The 25,195-nt window shown below is 36.1% G+C and overlaps 1 protein-coding gene across 3 annotated transcripts in view; it reads right to left on the reverse strand.

Annotated features, from left to right (window-relative positions):
- LOC149780967 (serine/threonine-protein kinase OSR1-like) overlaps nt 1-25,195 on the reverse strand; it is a 79,708-nt gene that overhangs the window by 14,594 nt on the left and 39,919 nt on the right. The window contains exons 10-18 of one of the 3 annotated variants that reach the window (XM_089938078.1): nt 20,618-20,638; nt 16,155-16,214; nt 14,796-14,912; nt 9,830-9,853; nt 7,841-8,008; nt 7,519-7,583; nt 5,863-5,915; nt 1,857-1,925; nt 598-659 (exon numbers count right to left, since the gene is read on the reverse strand). In XM_089938078.1, the coding sequence (XP_089794204.1) occupies nt 598-659; nt 1,857-1,925; nt 5,863-5,915; nt 7,519-7,583; nt 7,841-8,008; nt 9,830-9,853; nt 14,796-14,912; nt 16,155-16,214; nt 20,618-20,638 (639 nt within the window). Of the gene's footprint in view, nt 1-597; nt 660-1,856; nt 1,926-5,862; nt 5,916-7,518; nt 7,584-7,840; nt 8,009-9,829; nt 9,854-14,789; nt 14,913-16,154; nt 16,215-20,617; nt 20,639-25,195 lie in introns of all 3 variants that reach the window. The other 2 variants (XM_089938077.1, XM_089938079.1) reach the window with 2 other exon arrangements.

A 25,195-nucleotide genomic window follows, 5' to 3' on the forward strand; every position in this document is an offset into this window, starting at 1 on the left:
ACACTCGCACTGCAATCAAAGGGTTATCAAGTGGGAAAACAAGCTATGGGAGGTCAATTATTTACTGGAAGAGTCAAACCTGCATAGCACTGAGAAAGTACATGTATTTGACACTTAGTCAAAAGGATTGTCAACTTGAAAACAAAGTGAGTGCCGTCTTGTTATCTAAAGATGAAACATGCTATGAATCAGCCATTTTAGTTTTTTTTAGATGGACCATATTTAAAACATACATTTGTAAAACTTACTTAAGGCTTGGCTCATGTGGGTATATGAAAAAGCTTGCCAGTAGCTTCGTGTAGGTCTGTGGTTCTTACCAGGATTTTCCCGGGTTCTTCCTGCACCAGTTATACTGGACACCAAGCATAACCTATCATGCGCTGAAAAATGGCATCAAACCCAAACGGTCAGCTACAATATGGTATACCAATCTACCAATACACTTTCCATCATAATGCCTAGTTTTAATTTTAACAATATCACCATTATAAACATCTTCTTGCAATAAATGAAAAAAATGTGTCTTAAAAAAAAACAGTTCACTGAAAATGTTTTAATAGTAAATACTCAACACAAGAAAGCATTCAGTGTACTTACCAGGGCAAATGTCAAGCTTTTAAGATCTTTGTTATCAAGAATTTTTTGTAGATTGGCAGCAACTATTAAAAGAAGGAAAAATTATACGAGATTCTATATTTATTCAAGTTATAAAATGTAACATGTTAACATAAAGACCTGTAAGATTAGGTATTAAAATAGCTTTCATTTCCACCATATTGCAATCTGTGGACAGAAATAATGTTGCCAAAACCAAACAAACTCTGAAATAATTACATCAGATATATGGACCAAGTAGACGTGTGATTTTTGTGCGTGTGTGTGTGATTTGGATTTTTTAAGGTAGCTTGAACAATTTTTCAGTCATATCGCTACAATGTCTGCAGGTGGCAGTTTCTACTGATGTCTAGCACTGGGGCATTATGCTGCAGACACATTATCCTGACACCAGGCCAACCAGTTCTAACACTAACCTCTTAATGCTGAGTGTCAAGCGAGGCAGCTGTTAGTATCATTTTTGTAAGTCTTTGGTATGACTCAGCCGAGGATCAAACCAATGACTTCCCGCATCCGAGGCGGATGCTCTAACCAAAAGGCCACCGGAGCAGTCTCCAATTAGATGTACTGTATATATAAACAACTACGGATGACTTGTGTACCTTAATAATAGTGAACATTGTATTTTAAATTACACCATCAAAGTAATAAAATTCCTGAAGTGATATTAATTTACAAAAGATCAGATGAAGAGCACAACTCCAGTGAGACTAATATTCATGGTCATTTTTTAAAAACAAATTTCTTACAAATACTGCTCTAAATAATTATTACACTGTTCTTTTCTTTACTTGAGAATTTATATTTAAAACATTATTTAATAAATTACTGTCAGTTCCTTTTCGAAAAAGGATTTCAACTATTGTTTAAATTACTACCAGCAGAGGAAAAATATCAAAGGGAAATAACAATTACTTAAATTTGAGTTGCCTCCCTTTACATATAAATTGGCATGGCAAGGCCAGTTGATATACACTTTATTACTAATGCTCGTATGTCTTACAAATTTATTACTGCCAACAGCAATACAAACTATATTTGATAATGGAGAATGGACACTGCCATTAGTCACAGAGGGACTGGCATTTCTCCAAGCCATTAAATTTCTGAGTCTGTATACAATGGTTTATTATAGCATTACAATTTTAAAAACATCTTTTTTCTTTTGTCACAGGATTACTGTTTTTATAATTTCTAAAGATGCAAAGGATGTGAAGAAACTCTGGTGCATAAATACTTACCAACTATCAAATCTTTACCATCCACAAGACCTGCCTCAACAAGCTCCCTTGACACACTGTCAGATGTATCTGAAATGCAAAATATATAAGCATACATTTATCCTGCAATAAATTGTCCCTCTTGTTAACATGGGCTGCAACTGTTCAATATTTTCTTGTACTGGAATATCAGTAACAAACTGCTGCAGACTAACTTATGGGTTGCCACAGAAAACACCACAAGCAAAGCTACATGTGTATGGCTACATTAATTCAACTCAAAGACATTCCTGCTGCATGTACTTGCATCAATGCTTTCAATCAGTTTGTCACATTCTTCTATATGCTGATAAAACTCATACTTCAATTCCCTCAAAATCTTTTTGTTTTCTTATTAATTGGTATTCCTGGTACAACAGTTACCTCCCATGCTCACCTTAAATCATCCATCTATGAACACAAACAAGGGTAACAAATCTGAAATAATTAAAATATTTTTTTTCTTCAAAATAAAATAAATTCAAACAAAATGTAGTTTTTGGGAGTAAATAATTTTAATCAGATAATACCTACCTGCTATTATTACATTGCTATCTCTTATTATGCTAATCCCCAATCTAAGGTGAGAAATTTTCTCCTCCAATTAGTAATTGAGGGTCTAGAAAAATGCAGAAAACAAAACACACAGACCCTACCAGATGCCCAAGTCACTTCCGATCAATTAAAATATCATCCTTCTTTGACTTGGACCAAGACTACAGGTAAAATAAAACTATTTTATTAGGTTTTTTTTAAACGGTTAGCAGATTGCTCATCTCAAATTTGAAGACAACATGGCTTAACAGAAGGTGCTGTGGATTTGGAATACGACTCAATTTCATTAAAATAAACCTTAAATTACATCTACACTTAGAAACTTGATTGGTCAATATTAAGTCAGACTTCAATTTCAGAAATTAAGATGGCTGAATTTTCAACTTAAATTTAAGTCTTGACTAAAGTTCTGTTTCTGATATTGAGGTCAACAGGTTCTGATACAAGTCTCATCACAGCCAATGCCATCAGCCTTTGAACTTGTCTGAATCAACCACACTGTAAAAGTGTAGCATCTGCTGAATCGTTAAGCTGTGAAGGAATCATATCCCATTAAAGGAAAGTTGAGTAAACACAGTGACAGATAAGATTGGGCCCTATGCAAAATACGAAACTGTAGAGAAGAACCTTAATCCAAGCTTCAAGAAACTCAAGCTCAAACTTTTAAAATCTTCACATTCAGCAACTTTGTTTCAACTAAAGTTAGAATCACCTGCCACACAAAAATTCCAGTTAAATAAATATCATCTTGATATTCCTGCTTAAAACTTGATATAAATTTAATTAAAATAAAGCTATGAGCCAGAGAGTTTGCGAGATTCTCATCCAATGGATTAGCCCAGATATAATATAGAGGAGTGTTCTTTAGCAAGTCATTTTATTTGCCTTGGCACATAAAAGTACAGATGTGTCTTGCCAGCCAAAACAACCACCAAAAATCAAACAAAATCATTCTATAGTACCTCGGCTTCTAAAAACAAACCTCCAAAAAACTAAACCAAGCCTAACTTTAGTACTCCTGCTTCTAAAAACAAACCTCCAAAAAACTAAACCAAGCCTAACTTTAGTACCCCTGCTTCTAAAAACAAACCTACAAAAACTAAACCAAGCCTAACTTTAGTAACTGTGCTTCCATGCAAATTTGAATCATACAGCTGTATTTGGAGTGCAGTATTAAATCTTATTTGCAGTTTTTAGTTTGGGTTTGGGTTTCCTGTACAACAATGACTTTAAACATTATCATATTCATATGGTTCTGCATTTCCATTATCATCTGCATTTTCATCATCATCTGAAATGGTGAAACCTAAAATCCTAATGGAAAGTTGAAAAGAAAAAGAAAGGATATATTATTGTTGCTGTTGTTGTTGGGTTTAATGCCATTTTTCAGCACACGATAGGCTATACATGGCAGCCGATATTAATGGTGGAGGAAGAACCCGGGAAAACCCCGGAAAGAACCACTGACCCACGAGAAGCTACTGCAAGCTTTCTCACATATCCACATTGGCCGAATCCAAGATTCGAACCCACGCAGACAGAGGTGAGATGGCAGTGATCCATAACGGAAAGCGCTTTAGACCACTCGGCCACTCAGGGCCCCTGATATATTAATGTAAAAGCATTTATAAAAAGTACCTTATATATGAGCTTGTAGTCAAATGCAAACTGCACAGACCCATATCTGTCCTTGCATTATGTGCCAGCAGATCTGGCTCTATGCAAGTTTGTAAGGAGTAATCAAGAGAACATACAGCATAGACCCCAATCTGCTGGCATATTATGCGATGGCATATCAAGGACTTTGTTGTTTGCAGCTGGACTGGACTAAATTATTATAAATAGTATAACAGAGTAAACCTCTTGAACAAAAACAATTACAAATGACAATTTTATTTCTCATTATCATGTACTGTATATGTTTGTTCTTGATCGTTTAGAGTCCAAAAGTGTTCTTCCCAAATTTGAAGGAATCTAATGAAACATCAGGACAAAAAAACCTCTTCAATTTTATCATAGATTAAAGTCAGACTTTTTAATAGTAATTAAAAAATATTTACCAAGCTGTATTCATTACCAAAGAGTGTTATTACGAGGGTAATTCAAACAATTTTTCAAGCTCTTTATTTCAGATAAGATCCTGCTATATGTATCCAAAGTTAAATCTGAGAATCCCTTTATTCAAATTAGGCAAAAACATATTACTCATTTTTGCAGTATTCTAAAACAGTTCAACATCATCATGTAGCTCTATTATTCTAATTTCAACCAAATGGTTTGTTTTGATTTGGTGTTATACAACACAGCAACACAAGCAGGTTATATAGGGAGAAGTCAAATGGAGTCAAGTCCCTTGCTGAAGAACACACCAAGATATCCAACCTGGACAAATCCAATGTAAGAATAAAAACCTTCTGCATGGATTCCAGCATGTTAACCACTGAACTTCCATGGCTCCTGCCTCCATCAGTCACCTCTTACAAAGAGCACTTGGCCCACTCTACATTCCCACATCTGCAGGGGTCAATTTTAACTGATGGAGAGACACTTTGAGTCAAATAATAGTGACCTCCATTAAAATTGTTTTAAATGGTTAAAACTACATAGCAGACATTTAAACTGCAAATGTTCAAAAACAAATGTCTAACAAGTGGACAGAAATGCTCCAATTAAAGTACTCACTCCCACCCCCACCAAAACATTAGTTTGCACCTTCCTGCAGAATTTAAAAATGAAAATCCTGAAGGATTAAAAACTGCTATAAACATGGTTATTTATAATTTCTAACCAAATTGTCGCCAGAGGGTCACTAACACTATCATCTTGTTCATGTTTCAAACCAAAAGAGTTTTTAAAAAACTAAAATGGCAACCATATTTGCATAGGTGAGTCAATTCTTCGGACCACAGGTGTAATGTAGTTCAATGCCTTTGATAAATTCTGAATAATTCCATACATATTTGTAACTCTTGGAGTTACATACTTTGAACCTATGCACATAACAATTACAATGCTTGCTCATTTTATTTTGTTTAATTTCTTAAGAAATATTAAAACTAGACATTGTCAATACAGTATACAGTTTGACACAGTTTTTACCTTTTATTCATGGTTAGTCCAAGTATCTCATCCCTTTAATGAAAATGGACTTTTCTGGGAACTGGAAAAGGACAGTGAATGGCTCGTTGTTTACAATGACAACTCCAGTTATGTTTGATACTCAAACAAGATGACAGTGTTTGGGATGCCTTGTCAATCAGGTTTGACATTATGAATTTATCAATGAAATAGTGCTTTTATATCCTCGATGCTCTCCACTGTTGAAATTGCAAGTGGGGTACAAACTGCACAGAGGACTGGCAACTAATTTAGCCAATAAATTCTGCTATTGGCCTTCTCTTAAGGAAAAACAAAAGTGATTAAGAAATAATACCTTGACCAGGTGTAAAATCAAATTTGATATCATTCAACTCCCTCTTCTCATTTCTGAAACAAAAAGTAAAATATTTAGAAAAAAATTTGCTGCAAATAAAAAAATGAAAAAAGAATACAAAATGAAAATATATAGAAGAAAATGGGTATTTCCATTGAAATTACTATTGTAATGGATTAAAGAGTCCTTAAAACCATAAATTATCTCAACAGAAATATTCTTGGGAAGTTTGAATGTTTTTAAATAAAGCAAACTTTGTAAATTCAGACATTATGGCAAATGAAAAAAAGGTTCTTTGTTTTGGGTACCTGACTTACACAGTATCAACTATATTCATAATTATAAGCTTGATCCATAACTCAAGATCAATTTAGTTCCATGTGAGTAAAGACAGTACAATCAACTAGGACTTAACATTGCCTACAACCAACAGTTACTCACTGATGTGGAAGTGTTCTACATAACTCTCGTACTCTAGATGGTACCATTTTTCATTTAGGACCAAGAAAACATCATCCGAAGTCTTTTAGTGAAAACCCATCTTGATAAGACCATCCTTTCAGAAGGTGTAGTAATAGCAAGATTTTCAAGATGGCTACTGTGGTGACCATCTTGGATGTCAAAGCAGCACCATTTTCATTATTGGCCAATAGACCTTGGGATGAATGTGTATGTAAAGTTTCATGGCAATCCTCATACGTAATTTATGTGAAGTAGCAAACTTGTGACAATCCAGTAAGCTCTTCTGATTGATAACCAGTAATGCTAAAAACAAACAATGTCCAGGGCCTGCAAGTCAAGGCCACTATCCCAACACTGTTGAAAAATTTGAACTGAATGGAAAATTTGTTGCATTACAGGATGTGTTTGGAGTAAAAAAGAAAAGTTATAGCAGATAGTGTGCGTGTGTGTGTGTGATTTGGATTTTTAATGTAGCTTTAACAATTGTTCAGTCATACTGCTACAATGTCTGCAGTGTGACAGTTTATACTGATGTCTAGCACTGGGGCTTCATGCCATATACATATAGCATCATGTCCCACCCAGTCACATTTTCCTGACACCAGGCCGACCAGTCCTAACACTAACCTCTTAATGCTGATGGCCTAGCGAGGCAGCTGTAAATACCATTTTTTTAAAACAAGTCTTTGGTATGACTTGGCCAAGGTTCGAACCCATGACCTTCAGCATCCGAGGCAGATGGTCTAACCACTTAGGCCGCCTCCTCTTCATTAAATGTCTGATATATTTTATAATTTATACAGTTGCCCAGACATTCAATCCTTAAGACTGTAATTTTAATCCAAGAGTTGACTGACCAACGTAATTCCACTTAAGATCTGATTCAAACATTTCAAGTAATGACCTGCCAAGTGTTCAAGGTAGGACATGGTGATAAAAGAAGCACAACAAAAGCAGGGCCTCATCAATGCTCACTTGGCCTTGCAGCATGATTTACCAAACATTGTAATCTGTCTTGGAACACAAATAATTCAAACAGAGAGAATTTAATTACTTTTTAAATGTCTGATAAATATCATTACAACTACACTAGACTATATCTACAATAAAAATGGCATTGTCTTTCTTTACAGCCGTGACCATAATTTTTTTAATACAAATTCCTTTGGTCTTATCTTTTTTTTAAAAACTCACCTTAATCTCAAAACTAAGTTGATGGGAGTATTGTCTTCTACTTCAGTGCGAGATTTCGGAGGTTCCTGCAACAGTAATTTGAAAATTAATCTAAATCAACACCTATGTTTATCCTGAACTAAAATAAATACCAAAAACATGAGATTTAAATATTTTCAACCATAAAATACAATGACAGGCTGGGAGAAAAGAAGGAAGGAAGTTTCGCAAAGATTTTCTTTGGTGGCTTTAATGCACAAATGTGATATGTGAATCCAGAATTACATATTACTTTAGAAAATTCTGTTTCAACAAATTCTATTTCACTCAGGTAATAATGGACCTTTGCAGACTCTGCCTCCATGGATGGGGTGGGCTGGAAAATCTCCTCCTCCTCCTCCTCTTCCTCTTCCTCCTGTTGTGGTATCAGAGTAGCTTCAGAGGGAGTCAACTCAGACAACTTCTCATCACTTTGTGAAGTTTCAGGGATACCTCCTTCTCCATCCTCATCCTGGTATGCAAGAGATTAATGATTAGTATTAATACAAATTTCACTAAATTACAAACCATTTACATGCAGATGAATCTAAAAAACACATTACCATCTCACTAATAATAAAGATATTGAACTGTATCTATCAGTCCCAGATGTTAGGTATAATCCCTTAAGACTCATCTCACTGGCTCCTACCAAAATATATCTATCAGTCTATTGTAAGATTGTTGTTGTTGTTGTGTTTAATGCCATTTTTTAGCATGTTAGGCTATACATGGCGGCCAGTATAAATGGTGGAGGAAGAACCTGGGAAAACCCTGGAAAGAACCACCAACCCACAAGAAGCTACTGGCAAGCTTTCTCACATACCCACATTGGCCAAGCCTGAGACTCGAACCCAAGCAGATAGAGGTGAGATGGCAATGATCTGTAATAGTGAGTGCTTTAGACCACTCGGGGCCCCTATTACTGTTAGATAAAATTCCCCAAGACTCTGCACCAGCTCATACCAAAATGTATCTGTCAGTCTCTTTTGTTAGGTATAATTCCCTAAGACTTGTATCACTGACTCAAACCAAAATGTATCTATCAGTCTCTTGAGCTACTGACTTTGAAGTTAGGAGAACTGCAGAGGCAGTACAGAAGTGCAAAAAGTGTAAATGTCAGAACTTAAAAGTCCCAAAGCAGCATCTCCTGTCCAATGCTACAGACACTTTACAGGACAAACTGGCCTGAACATGTCCCTAAGTAGCATCTCCTGTCCAATGCTACAGACACTTTACAGGACAAATTGGCCTGAACATGTCCCTGTGCAGCATCTCTTGTCCAATGCTACAGACACTTTACAGGACAAACTGGCCTGAACATGTCCCTAAGCAGCATCTACTTTACAGGACAAATTGGCCTGAACATGTCCCAAAGCAGCATCTCCTGTCCAATGCTAGACACTTTACAGGACAAAAAATTGCCTGATCAGCCACTCACACTCACAAAAACCAAACTAGCTAGTGATGTCATAGTCATCTTCAAACTCGAAATATATATATATATATATATATATATATATATATATATATATATATATATATATATATATATATATATATATATATATATATATATATTTGTATTCATTGTAATGGTATTCATATACTGTTGCATCTAATTATAAATTCAGCACTGCAACAATAATTAAATAACTAAATGACAATGGCCACCAGTACAACAGTATAGGTATTTTTGAGCCTTTGGCACATCCTATTACTGAATTAATACCTTCAACAATAGTTTTAATGAAAATACACAGAAGAATAGACAGAATCACTTTGATTTTAGAATCAGAGTATATTGTATATGCTGACTTGTAAGTCAAGACAAACTGCAAAAAAACACAGCTCCTGATTTGCCATAGCATAATGTCTCTGCAGATCAGGGTCTATGTTATTTGTTCTACTGACTACTCCCAACAAACTGCACAGACTCAGATCTGTTGGTGCATTAGGCGATGGCAGATCAAGATCTGTGCAGTTTGCAGTTTGGTTAGACTTGTATGCAAGTACATATGGTTGTATTTGTTTAAATTCCTAATTAGCAAGTTGCATGAGCTGTTCCTGCCCAAATTACATTGAACTAAATTCTTGAACTCTATGACTAGATATTGGACAAAAACTAATGTCACAAGAAGCTTCCCAATAAAGAACTGAAATAAGATACATCTTTGCCCAACATTCTCTTCTTTAAACTGTGGACTGATAATGGAATTGCTAGTAACACTTAGAAAACGTATTCTGCATGATTAAAGACGAAAAGAAAATGAAATAAAATTAGAATAATTACCGATTCTGATTTGATCCTTGGTGACTGAAATAAATGGAAATAAATGGTAACAGTAAATACCAATTAATACATCATTATATTAAAAGATTCTACTGCCTATATTAAGCATGACCATGTCTACTGAGGATAGTTTTTCTTGGAAAAATATAAGTTATGTTTACAAAAAAAACCTGACATTGTGTTTAAATTTACAAAGTTTAGGCAGATTTCTAAATAAGCAATTTATTTTCAAATTTTATGAACACAAAATGCCCAAAAGTGCATAATGAAATTTGTATGTTTTAAAATGATGCCAAAACAATGTAATTTTAAGCATTTGGTTCTCAGGTGCAAGGTATTTTGATCCGGCAAGCAAACTCTATTGTTTTTAAAGATAAAGCATTCCATCAATAATAATAGTGAAAACTGTGTTATTTGGACATGTTCTCAATGTTTTGTATAAATCTAAAACGATAGTACTTAATCACTGTGAAAGCATGAGCTCAAACAGTGTCAACAATCAAGGGCACCCTGAATTAGTCTTGGTCACTAAGCCACTCAACACATTCCAAAAGGCATTATTCACATCCTGATGATCAAGACTCAGTGCAGGATTGTTAAGTTTGGATTTTGCATTCTTCACAAAATAAACCATCAAATTAAAACCAGAGTACCATCACTGGCAATTCTGACATATGTCCAATGTTTAACAGTCCTCTTGGCAAACATATTAAATATTTTTGCTCCAAGTGAAACCCTTCCATGCGGTTTAGCCTGTGATGTAGAAATGATGTTATTGTGCAGAAACCATATTTGTTCTTTCAATCGACGTAAGACTTTGGGGGATCAGGGGGTTGGAGGGAAACATGCATATTATCAAATTTATCAAAAGAGCATCTAATGCTCGGGCTTCTCAATCTGGGACTGGAGAGACAAAGGACGGGTTGATTTTCATTCCATCTGGTCACAAACTGATAGTGACTGTTCCCAGCAACATCATACTATAGGTGAACAGACCATTTGATTTGAATTAACTGATTCAGTCAGGACAGCAAATGCACTTGCATAGCGAGTCTGCCCATGATCTGGTGGATTTAAATGTGGATTTGCTGAGGATTACAAGTTCTGTGAAAATCCCAAACTTGAAGACAGAGGTCCTGAGATTTGGTTCCAACCTGCCTTCTGATGTAACTGACAACAGTGGAAATGTCAGGATGAGAATGTCCTTTCCCGACAGTGTCTACTGTCATCACTGAAATGCATTCAATATGGCCTTCACATCTGGAAAACTGATGCATAATGAATCTTGATAAAGCCACACCATGCAGAGTTCTAGAACTGAGGGCAGATGGCAGGCACCAATGCCTGCTATCCTGGAATCTGTGCAGATCATAATTCACAGAGGCTGATTCTCAAAGGGATTATGCACCATAAGCCAGATGAGGTTCTCCCATTTGTTGAGATGGGCGCTAATGTTTCCTGAAACTGGGATCAAAGACTCAGATGCCATCAGTGGCATTTTCTTTATTTAAACAACTGGATGTTGAGAATGTTAAAATCAATGATGTGGTGCAGACTGCGGATGTGGACCGATGAAACGATACAACAAAACAAAATGGAAAAAAATGGCTTAAAAATTAATTTTAAAAAGTTAGTAAATAAATGCAACCTCAAATTGTATCTTCAGATCAATGACCGTATGACCATACGGATGGGCTTTATTCCATACAAGTAAGTTAAATTACATTTGGGTAAACAGGTCTGTTGTTTGCAACGAAACGTCAGTCAAGGCGACACTACAGAGTCTAAATCTGAAAGAAGTAATGTACCTTGGCGGCAAATAGTCAGATGCCATTACACCCAGCTGTGTTGAGAAATGCTGGGAGAAAGGACTTGGGGCAGTATTTACTTTCACTCAGGATAACAGCGGCAAAATCAGCGATGATGACGATAGTTTATTTGATGGGTTTTCAGAGAATGATGTGTTTGAGGCTGGGAGGGCATTTTGGAAGCCGATAGTCATGCAACAGTGTTAATGAATGGCTCACTTCTGATAATGACTGCCAGTTGCAGACGTTTCAGATGCAGAAATTATTCAAAATATTACGTTCAATAACACCAATTGTGATGCTGATGATGGTGATGCTTCTGATGATGACAGTGAGGACACCACCATCAGCAACAGAAGCAGTCAAAAGTTTAGCGTGTACTTTAAGATGGATAGAGATGCAAAATATCAACTGTGTTCAAATTCTTCAGTTGAGAAATATGATTGACTCTGCCAAGAGTAAACCTGACAGTAACAGAAAGCAGCTGAAAATCACTGAGTTTTTCAACAACAAAGTAATACGATTCACAGATGAGAAAATTTAGCAGTATGAAATTTATAAAGACACCATTTATTAACCTTTGGATTTACTATTTCAAAAAATTTACCGAGTTCTGGGAACATTTCAAGTCATGTTTCAACAAATTCTAGGACAAGGACAAATTCAAGGGCTTTCCAAGGATAAAACCAACTTTTTCAAAATTCAATGATTTTTCAAAATTGTACAAACTACAATGATGCATACACATACTAAGTTTTATCCCTTAATCTCAAAGTGTCTTGTAAGTAAGGAGGAAAGTAAAGTGATGGAAAAGGCAAAATTAGTGACCAATAGCCTTGATGTTGAAGAAAACACACCCAATGTGGTGAGTGACACACTTTTAAATGATGATGAATAAATAAGCCAAATTTAATTCCTTCGTCTCGAATGGTTTTAAAGTTTTGGAGCTGAAGGGAAAGTGTGATGGACAAACAGAAGGACACTGGATACAATGTCCCTTGCTTTTATTCAAAATGGTGGAGGACAAAAGTTATTGATATCAAATGAGAACAATCTTTTAAAATGTTTTAGTTAAGAAGGACTCATTGGAATAAGGTACACTGCCCAAGAACAGTTATAAAATGATGTAATTTTCTGTTTTATGCTGGCTTTGCCCATGAACAGTTATATAATGATGTAACTTTCTGTTTTATGCTGGCTTGGCCCAAGAACAGTTATATAATGATGTAACTTTCTGTTTCATGCTGGCTTGGCCCATGAACAGTATACAATGATGTAACTTTCTGTTTTATGCTGGCTTTGCCCAAGAACAGTTATATAATGATGTAACTTTCTGTTTCATGCTGGCTTGGCCCATCAACAGTTATATAATGATGTAACTTTCTGTTTCATGCTGGCTTGGCCCATCAACAGTTATATAATGATGTAACTTTCTGTTTTATGCTGGCTTTGCCCAAGAACAGTTATATAATGATGTAACTTTCTGTTTCATGCTGGCTTGGCCCATCAACAGTTATATAATGATGTAACTTTCTGTTTCATGCTGGCTTGGCCCATCAACAGTTATATAATGATGTAACTTTCTGTTTCATGCTGGCTTGGCCCATCAACAGTTATATAATGATGTAACTTTCTGTTTCATGCTGGCTTGGCCCATCAACAGTTATATAATGATGTAATTTTCTGTTTTATGCTGGCTTTGCCCATGAACAGTTATATAATGATGTAACTTTCTGTTTTATGCTGGCTTGGCCCATCAACAGTTATATAATGATGTAACTTTCTGTTTCATGCTGGCTTGGCCCATGAACAGTATACAATGATGTAACTTTCTGTTTTATGCTGGCTTTGCCCAAGAACAGTCATATAATGATGTAACTTTCTGTTTCATGCTGGCTTGGCCCATCAACAGTTATATAATGATGTAACTTTCTGTTTTATGCTGGCTTGGCCCATCAACAGTTATATAATGATGTAACTTTCTGTTTTATGCTGGCTTGGCCCATCAACAGTTATATAATGATGTAACTTTCTGTTTCATGCTGGCTTTGCCCATGAACAGTTATACAATGATGTAACTTTCTGTTTTATGCTGGCCTTGTCCATGAACAATTACATAATGATGTAACTTTCTGTTTTATGCTGGCTTTGCCCAAGAATAGTTATATAATGATGTAACTTTCTGTTTTATGCTGGCTTGGCCCATCAACATTTACAAAATGAGGTAGCTTTTTGTTTTATGCTGGCCTTGTCCATGAACAATTACATAATGATGTAGCTTTCTGTTTTATCCTGGCAACTCATAAAATTCCATCCACAAGCATGACAATAAGTTACCAATAAATTGTTATTTCATCTTAACTGACTCAGCAAGTAGGAGTGCCATAAAATGTCTCACCATTCTGTGATTCAGCCATGGCATAGTCTTTACATTCACTATAGAGCAATCAAATCATAGTGCCATATAACATCTCATCATTCTGTCATTTAGCCATGGCATTGTCTTTACATTCACTGTACAAGAATCAAATCTGAGTGATATATAACATCTCAGCATTCTGTCATTTAACCATGGCATGGTCTTTTTATTCACTATAAAGCAATCAAGTCATAGTGCCATACAACATCTCAGCATTCTGTCATTTAGCCATGGCATGGTTTTTACATTCACTGTACAAGAATCAAGTCTGAGTGTCATACAACATCTCAGCATTCTGTCATTTAGCCATGGCATGGTCTTTACATTCACTGTACAAGAATCAAATCTGAGTGATATATAACATCTCAGCATTCTGTCATTTAACCATGGCATGGTCTTTTTATTCACTATAAAGCAATCAAGTCATAGTGCCATACAACATCTCAGCATTCTGTCATTTAGCCATGGCATGGTTTTTACATTCACTGTACAAAAATCAAGTCAGAGTGCCATACAACATCTCAGCATTCTGTCATTTAGCCATGGCATGGTTTTTACATTCACTGTACAAGAATCAAGTCTGAGTGTCATATACCATCTCAGCATTTAACCATGGCATGTTCTTGACATTCAGCATAAAAGAATCAAGTCTAAGTGTCATATACCATCTCAGCATTTAGCCATGGCATGGTCTTGACATTCACTGTAAAAGAATCAAGTCTTAGGATCTTACTCTTACTTCCCCAGCAGATACCATTGCTTCTTCAGAGTTTTCATCCATCTCATCATCTGACCATTCCCAGCCTCCATCTTCTGTCTTGTGCAGTCGACCACTGGAACCTGGCACTCGCTTCACCTACAAGAAAGAAAATACCGATTCATTATTGACATCGCTTATCTCTTGAGCACAAACCATGAATCTGATGTAAAATCTATATGTACCACAAAAACCATTAGTTCCACTGACCTTTAACCTCAACATGGTATGTCAAATACTTTATTGCGACATGTCAGCAAACTGATGTTTCATATATTCATATTTTTAAACTGCATACATGCTAAATACCATCACACATAATATCACATCAACAACATCCAAATCATTTTGACAGAGCAGATTTAACTGGTCAACACTGAAATCAACAGTGCCATACCAGCATGACAGAAGTTGACAATGATACATGCTAAAGATATCGTCGAACACTTAACATAAGTGTATAGCCCTCTCCCTACAACTTAGTCCTACAATGCAAGACATCTACCCTGATATTCATGTTTGGGTTGGCATCTTACTGCTAAATAAACATTATTGTGTAGCATGTTGTTCACTCGAATGATAGGAATGAGAGGCCAAATTTTCAGGAATATCTCACACCTAGTCACCCATATTAATATTTTTCCACAAATTGAAGTCTAATTGCTTAGTAAGGCTATGCTTTCTCTGATAATATGTCTTTTTCCTAATGAATTCGAATTCTGACAAGCAAATGGATGTGTTTTCAAGTTTCATTACAAACATTTCAGTTGGTTGAAATGTGTTGTGAGTTGAGGAATGCCCAAGTTGGTCAAAGTTGAAATGTTTCTTAAACGAAATGAATAAAACATACTAAAATCGAAGTAAGCAATTAGAAAGCTTCATGTCATTAAATATACTTATCAATCCAACTGAAATGTAGGTCAATACAACCTGAAAAAGCATTCATTTGCTTGTGTCAGAATCTGAATCCAGGAAAAAGATATCAAAGTAATTATACTCTGACTAAAGCAATCAGACTTTAATTTCTGGAAAAGTGTCAATATGGGCTGCCAAGTGTGCGATATTTCTGAAAATTCAGCCTTAAGTTCCCATTAGTTGACTGGGGTACGTGCTATACAGTGCCATTTATTTAGGCAGGAAGACGTTGACCCAAACAGCATAAATATCAGGGTAGACATCTTTGTAGGACTATCTATGGACTATGCTTTTGTTTGGTGTCCAAGTTTAAATGGTTAACTGCCATGACACTGCCTTGACACTACAAAGATGCAGCCACATGATGCTTGCTAAGCAATTATACCTGCTCTTACCAAATGGAAGAATGTCATTGTGTGAACTCACCTTTTGAGGTTTGACAGTTGGTCCTTCAGACAACAAAGTCTTCACCAAGTATGCCTTGTCCTGAAAGTGAGAAATCCTTCATGTAATCCAAACTTCCTAAACATAACAAATTTCAGTTCTTCCTCTCATATAGTTTGGAGGATGAATAGACGATATTTTTTTTATAAGTAATCTGAAATTGAGCCAAGCACCATGCTCTTTATAAATATTTATTGCAAACTGCAATATCTACCAAAGCTCAAGTATTTATTCACTTAAGTGTGCACCAGTTACAAAATCTCCTGCATGTGTGAATCAGTAAGCTGTCAAAATCTGAGTCTAATGTTTGCACGAAGTCAAGAGTTGTGTGAATACAGGCTCTGGTGTGCTCTGAAGTTATTGCAATTTATTATACTGTCATTGGTATGGCAGTCTAATGAACTTCATAGTTTTGGTACATTCAGTACCATCTTTACTCGTTTATAAGACAAGACCAGCTGCAAACTGCACAGACCCAGATCTGCTATCACATAATGCATCAGCAGATCTAGGTCTGTGCAGTTTGTGAGGGGTAATAAGTAGAACAAACAGCAAAGACCCTGTTCTGCAGGCATATTATGCTATGGCAGATCAAGATCTTTGTTGTTTGCAGTTTCACCTGTCTTATAAGTGAGTACATATGGTACATAAAGGGTAGTGATCATTTTCCACTTGTGTCTGTGCAACTGCCCCTGATTTACACCCCACTACACTGTGTAATATTCAGGTGTTACAGGTGGACTGAGGTCCAAGTAATATGTGCTAATATGTGCTAAGACTTTGATGTTATGACAAGCTGCAAATCCTATAAAGACATAGCTCAATAATAACAAAGTATGCCAATAACTGGCCAGGTATCCCAAGCTAAGTCATCATATAAATGAATTACACTCAACTACACCCTATGTTAACACAACAGTAACATTGTCAATCCACTTTGTGTACTGTTTACAGAGAAATATCACATCACAACATATATCATAATATGCAAAGGTACATGGTTAGAATCATAAATATAAACTCCATTTCAACATGGTCATAAAGGTATATCCATTCTGTTTTCTGAAACCAGAGTGTAATCAACAATTACACAGCCCACCACTATAATGTTTTTGTAGTCACTAGTAACTGCTGTACACAAGGAAAATAAGTTTAGCACAATGTGGTCTTGGCAATTAAGTTTTGGAACATTTTTAATTAAAGGTTTCCTGAAATGTTATGGCTTTGCGTTTTAACTTTTGATTTTTTTTAATGTGCACTGCATACCTACCAAGTGAATGTGATTTTTCAGCTATATCGCTACAATGTCTGCATTGTGGCAGTTTATACTGATGTCATGCAGTAGGGCATCATGCTGCAGACATGTAGCATGATGTCCCACCCAGTTACATTATCCCCTACACCAGGCCAACCAGTCCTAACACTAACCTCTAATTGCTGAATACCTACAGAATAAAATTATGGGTTTCTTCTACCTACTTTAAAGATGAGGATATAGTACAATGCATATTCTTACCAAATTTCATGAACTGATGTCTAACAGTATTATACAAGAAGTAAAAAAATGTGGTCATGAGCAAAATGCAAAAACTAAAGCGAGTAAAATGTGAAATGTATGCCTTTTGCTGAAACAGTACTACAGACAATCATCAAGTTTAAGGATTCTAGCCTGAATATAGCTTAAAAAGAAACTTACAAAATTTAATCAAAGTCACCAAACTGAAATATATGTCACAGTGATCTACTTTTAAAGAGGGTGTAGTACTCATGAAGATGCATCCTTTCAGCAAGTTTCATTAAATTGGGTTGAACACTAAATGTACAGGATGCAAAGAAAAACTAGCTGATCATGAGCTAAAAGCAAAAAGTTTAACCTAAAACAGTAAAACATGAAATGTAGGTCATGCAGACCTTCTTTTGTTGCAAGGATGTGGTATTAAAAGAAATGCAGACAATGTTTTAGTTTGCGGATTCTAGGATGAACAGAGCTTGTGAAATAACATTAAAATGCAAAATGCAATCAGTGAAGTTTAAAATATTATCAATATCATTTGCTGTATTCGACTGAACTTTGATTTAAATATTAGTCAGAGTACAGTCAAATACAGCAATTGATATAGATAATACTTATGACCTGACAAAATTTCAACATATCCTCATCCATGTCAACAACAGAAAAGTGATACTGTCAGATATGATACTAAAAAAAAAATGTTTTGCCATGTGCTAAACAGTTATACATTTCTCTTCATGTTAAATGAAATACATGTTATATGCTCAAAATGTCTAAATCCTTGGCATGCAATGATGTGCAGAGAGAGAATGTACAGTACTCTGTCATTATATCATTGTCGATGGTGACAATACTGTTACCAATTTGACAAGAATGCGTGATATATCGCACATAAGGAAGTTGTGGAAAGCAATTGATATAACGGAAAAGGATTATATTGAAGGATTATCTTCAATATTAATAATAATTTTGTACTAATCAACACTCCAAAGTAAAATGTAAAATCACTGAAATCTGCACTAGAGGGTCAATACGTATCTCATTGTAAGCAAACGTTTAAGACAGTGTGTAATTTAGCATCCTACAAATACACAATTATATAAACAGACATTACAAATTTCATACAGTTTGAATACAGCAGTGTTAGACAAGCTTCAACAAACAATTAGCGGTTTAAAGATGGGTGCACAGCAACAAACCATGTATGCTACAATTTGCTTTGGAAGCTTCTAGATAGGATATATACAAAAAGCGTATCCAAATATAATGGGACATAAATGAAAAGAAAATTAAAATGTTAGCAATTAAATTCATGCAAGAGCTCAGTAATATAAAGTTGCACAAGACATTTGTTTGAAATCCAATAATAGTGTGCACTGTGACTGTAATAAACTAAAATCTGGAACAAAAGGGCCCATACTCCATGAATTAACCATATTGTATTTAGGTCATAATTATTAATTTCATGAGAAACTGATGGCTCAAAATAAAACATCCAATATCTCATCAATATAAAACTGTACATTAAACTGAACTGATGTACAACAGGTAAAATAATGCTGTGGAAACCAGTCTAGACGAGGGATGGGAAATATGGGGCCATCTCTCCTCTACAAACCAGTCTAGACGAGGGATGGGAAATAAGGGGCCATCACTCCTCTACAAACCTGTCAAGACGAGGGATGGGAAATAAGGGGCCATCACTCCTCTACAAACCAGTCTAGACGAGGGATGGGAAATAAAGGGCCATCACTCCTCTATAAACCAGTCTAGACGAGGGATGGGAAATAAGGGGCCATCACTCCTCTACATCATGACATGGAAAGCAAGAAATTAAACTCATTTGAGATCTAATTAGTATAAAATGAATACCATATATAGTTGAAATTGAATGATACTTATGTTCTATTGCAGAAATAAAAGCTTTGGAAGATGGATAATCAGGGGCCATAACTTCTTTAAATGATGCAACTGAAATAAAACTCATTCAAGACCTCAGTAAAAACTGCATGATAAATTTATTTGAAATCCTACACTTCATAATAAAGTTATGAGGTGGAAACCAACATCATAACAGGCAAATAGGGACCATAACTCCAGTACATGATGTTCAATGCTGAAAAACAAACTTGCTGAAGGTCTCATCAATATAAAACTGCATGCTAAATTTGATTAAAATTCAAATAATACTGCTCTGATTACATGACTGTTAAGCATTGGTCACCAAATAATACTGCCTACGGCCCTGATTATATGACTGTTGAGCACTGGTCACCAAATAATACTGCCTATGGCTCTGATTACATGACTGTTAAGCATTGGTCACCAAATAATACTGCCTACGGCCCTGATTATATGACTGTTGAGCACTGGTCACCAAATAATACTGCCTATGGCTCTGATTACATGACTGTTAAGCATTGGTCACCAAATAATACTGCCTACGGCCCTGATTATATGACTGTTGAGCACTGGTCACCAAATAATACTGCCTACGGCCCTGATTACATGACTGTTGAGCATTGGTCACCAAATAATACTGCCTATGGCCCTGATTATATGACTGTTGAGCATTGGTCAACAAATTAAAATTACTCTGATTACATGACTGTTAAGTATTGATCACTAACTAATGCTGCTCTAATTTCTTGACTGTTGAGCACTGGTCACTTTCAGTGAAGTAACCAATTAATCGATTACAATTTCTGTGATTGTACCAAAATTCAATTCTGCATCATTCCAGCTGAAAACTATTTGTGAAGAAAGATTGATAGATTATAAACTAATCACAGGTTAGTTAGAAGAAAATATGACCAACACAACATTTTATCCGATTATATAATCATTCATAAAGATGCCAATACCAAAATTAGAAGCACGGCAATCAGAGTTAAAAATTTGCACATGATGGGCATTCAGGGACAAAAAATACCTGTAAATGATGAGTGTGATGCTGGAAATACAAATCATTTTAAGGTCTTATCAATAAACTGGAAATACAAGTCATTTTAAGGTCTAATCAATACTAAGCTGAAAATGTAAGTCATTTTAAGGTCTTATCAATAAACTGGAAATACAAGTCATTTTAAGGTCTTATCAATAACCTGGAAATACAAGTCATTTTAAGGTCTTATCAATACTAAACTGGAAATGTAAGTCATTTTAAGGTCTTATCAATAAACTGGAAATACAAGTCATTTTAAGGTCTTATCAATAAACTGGAAATACAAGTCATTTTAAGGTCTTATCAATAAACTGGAAATACAAGTCATTTTAGGGTCTTAACAATACTAATTTGGAAATATAAGTCATTTTAAGGTCTTATCAATACTAAACTGGAAATACAAGTCATTTTAGGGTCTTATCAATACTAATTTGGAAATATAAGTCATTTTAAGGTCTTATCAATACTAAACTGGAAATACAAGTCATTTTAGGGTCTTATCAATACTAATTTGGAAATATAAGTCATTTTAAGGTCTTAGCAATACTAAACTGGAAATACAAGTCATTTTAAGGTCTTATCAATACTAAACTCGAAATACAAGTCATTTTAAGGTCTTATCAATAAACTGGAAATGAAAGTCATTTTAAGGTCTTATCAATACTAAACTGGAAATACAAGTCATTTTAAGGTCTTATCAATACTAATTTGGAAATATAAGTCATTTTAAGGTCTTAGCAATACTAAACTGGAAATACAAGTCATTTTAAGGTCTTATCAATACTAAACTTGAAGGGGCCCCGAGTGGCCGAGTGGTCTAAAGCGCTCTCCGTTACAGATCACTGCCATCTCACCTCTGTCTGCGTGGGTTCGAGTCTCGGATTCAGCCTATGTGGGTATGTGAGAAAGCTTGCCAGTAGCTTCTCGTGGGTCGGTGGTTCTTTCTGGGGTTTTCCCGGGTTCTTCCTCCACCATTAATACTGGCCGCCATGTATAGCCTATCGTGTGCTGAAAAATGGCGTTAAACCCTAAAATAACAACAATAACTAAACTTGAAATACAAGTCATTTTAAGGTCTTATCAATACTAAGCTGGAAATGTAAGTCATTTTAAGGTCTTAGCAATACTAAGCTGCATGCAAAATATGGCTTAAGTCTATGATTCTTTGTTACAGAAAACGAAGCCATGAAGCAAAGGCCATAAACCCTCCTGATGATAAAACAGAATGCTGAAAATAAGCCTTGCCCAAGTTATCATCATCAGCATAAAACTGCATGCCAAATCTGGTTAAAATCCAAATGTTCCCTGTAAAGTTACCCTGTGGAAACAAATTTTCCAGTGATGTATCTTGGGTGAGGTGTCTAGGATATATTTTATAAACCTCTATCAAATATCATCAAGATATGGGATTTGTATTAGCTTTAGGTGGACACTGGCAGTTTAGGGTGAGAAGACGTCTCAGATCTTGTTCAATGTGCAATAATAATTTTGTAAAGTAAAATGTAAATTATGTTTCTTCAATAATCTTACATGATCCGTTCAAAGTGTATTTACCAAATCACAAATTCAGTCCTCCAAGCTAAAAGCTCTCTTTCTGCTTGTTTTGGAAAAGAGGCTGTAAAAGGTCAACTTCTTTGCCTTGACACATCATACAAGACTGGTCTCCCCTAAGCAGGACTGGTGCCAAATCTTATTAATTAACAAATACTATTGGAGTGGATGTGCATGCTCTTCCAGGAATTAACCACAGCATGGCATGCGAGTGTGTGCCCATATTAGGTGTTACAGAAGAAACATATCTGACTCATTTTCAAATACATTAGCTGACCATAAGATCATTAGGAGAATAGGTAGAAGGTGGAGGAAGTCACACACCCTACTCCTGAGTTGGTCCAGCCCCCAGTCTCCTAACGCACGTGAAGCAATTTCAAGTCTTATGTGAGATGTGTGCTGGTTAGCACATGGTCTTGTGTCAGGAAGCATTTTTTAGACACAAAATTTTCTTTCACAGATGAATCATTAGAAAGCTGATGAATGACCTTGAAGGTAGCCTATTGTGCTGCTGATATACGTCCCATCAGGCTGAATTTAGCATTCTGGGATGAGAGATCTTGAAGACAAAGTTTAAGAATATGGTATCAGTCGTGCATCCCATGGCTTGAAGATGCAACTTAGATATCACTTATTTTCCAATGCTATGCATGTGGTAACTATCATAACCCTTTGGGCCAATTTTGAAAAATACATCTGGTCTTTGGTTAGTTCTTGTTTTGCAAAGCAGATAACCCATCATATCCCTGGGATGAAAGGTTGAAAGAAGACAGAAGTTTCAAAACAAATAACTAATTCCCCATAATTGGGAAACTGTTCATAGCAAAGGAGAACTTGGGCCACCATGAGAAAAATCAAACCATGTTTGCAAAACTGCAGATTTTTTTGGTCAATGTTAAGGCCTTTATCTCACTGAATGTTTCTGCTGTAGCTAAAGTGACTAGGATACTGGTTATGTATTTCAGTCAAATCATGGAAACTTTACACAGAGGTTCAAAGGATGTCTTGTTCAGCCACATCAGATCTCAAGGAAGATTACATTTTGGATGAATGGCCAAGACCACTGGGTTGAGATAGGTCAAAATCTTCAAGAAGGCTGGAGAGGTCTTTGTTTTGGCCTATATTCTCTCTTTCATGATGGCAAAACAGATCTGAGATCATGGAACAGTAACCCTTTATTGTGACAGGAACTAACTTCTCCTTGAAGACCCCATAGGAGACAGTTCGCCATGTGTAGCAATAAGGTTTTAAAGGAAAGGAGTGGTTCTGCTTGCACACCTCTGGTAAAAACAATTAATTTCCCTACATAAACATACAGAGTGATGGACCTAGTTGCTTCAGCAATTCTTTCTACCACTTATTCAGAGAACTGTTTCCTTCTCAGGGCTTGTGGATATGTGCCAGGCTTGCAGGTTCAACAGCTCTGGGACTGGATTGAAAACCTGCTGAAACATGGTATTCCACACCTTGGCACCTGAATTATGTGCTTTTCTATTGCCATTCCAAGACCAGACATGTCTCTGTCTCTGTCTCAACAGCTAAGACCCGAGTTAAAAAGACTGGCATGTATCCTTTGTAAAAAAAACCAACACCAAATCAGGTTAAAGTCTGATGCAAAAAGGAAATCCTTTGCTTGGGTCTTGAAGTTCCTTTTTGAAGCAGCAATGTCATTAACTCAACAAGACTGTAGATGCTGTTTTAAAGAAGGCGGTTTGTTTTTATCTTTTTATAAGATTGACAAATGCAGAATTCTGTACGAGGCCACTGACGGAGTAGGAAGTGGTAGTAACCAAAAGACTACTCAAATGCTGAATCTTCTCTGGAAAACGTCATCTTCAGGAAGGAAGCTGGTGGCTGAGAATGTGTTTCTTCAAACCAGTTTAAGTAGCATGGTGGCATGGAAATGTCCTGCAAAGGTAGCAATCACTAATTTAAGTAGCATGGTGGCATGGAAGTGTCCTGCAAAGGTAGCAATCACCAATCTAATAAAGTAGGTGTACCAGACAAATATGCTGCAAATCCATCCAAGATGAAACACTCTGATCTACAGACTTTCATTAAAGGACTAAAACGAGTTCCAGATGTCTGGAAATGGAGTCCACATAGCTGTTACTGGGCTGCAATGTAGTTGGGACAACTGACAGACCTGTCCAGTGTTTTAGTCCACGATACATCCATAAGTCTAGTACTGGATAGTGTGGGAGAATGGTTCACCAAGTCTGATGCTGGTTATGCTAGTCATACAAGACAAAATCTAGTAAGACTGGGTGACATATGCTGCATTTTGGGATTGGGGGTACTGGAACAGGATATACCGATAGGGCAAATCACCCCATCTCCGTGATATAAGCAAAATTTTGAGGCTGTGACAGAGTTAAAGACATAGTCCAGGACTGGCTGACTTCTTGTGGCAGACTAGTATCAGCTATGACAGTAATGATGACAATTGTCAGTACAAAGGTCTATATCAGATAATGGAATGTCCAGGACTTGTTCAGGCGGGCTCATAAATCATTCAACTAATGAAAACACACAAAGCACATCGGTATTTGCAAGGCTTCGTAAAGTGCATACTGGCCAGGCACATGAAGTAATTTATGACTGAATGGATTTGGTGTCAATCCCTCTACCTAAGGGAAGACCACTGTAACCTGATTTGCACCTAGGCTAGCAGATGACCTTTTCTTTTGGTGCTAAACAAGCCCCACAAACGTTCTGAACGTGTTTTAGCTCAGGACGAGTGGATCTGCAAGGTACCTCAAAGTTATTATGATAGGTGACATACTTGAAGAATAAACCAAAAGACCTAATTGTTTGCAGACAGACTCTCAAACATGATTACTACAGGACTCAGACTTTGTGGAATGAGGCCAAAATTAGAAAATGCACAAGCAAGTTTAGGTACTTTGACATAATAATATAAATCTCCTGAAAAGTCAGAGAGAATCTTTAAGGTTTGCTGTAATGGAATAGAGGATGAACTGCATTTTCTATCAATTTGTCCATCATACTACT

Source organism: Sinohyriopsis cumingii, chromosome 16 (assembly GCF_028554795.1).
Source record: "Sinohyriopsis cumingii isolate HCF-2022 chromosome 16, ASM2855479v2, whole genome shotgun sequence".
Taxonomy (NCBI): Eukaryota; Metazoa; Mollusca; class Bivalvia; order Unionida; family Unionidae; genus Sinohyriopsis; species Sinohyriopsis cumingii.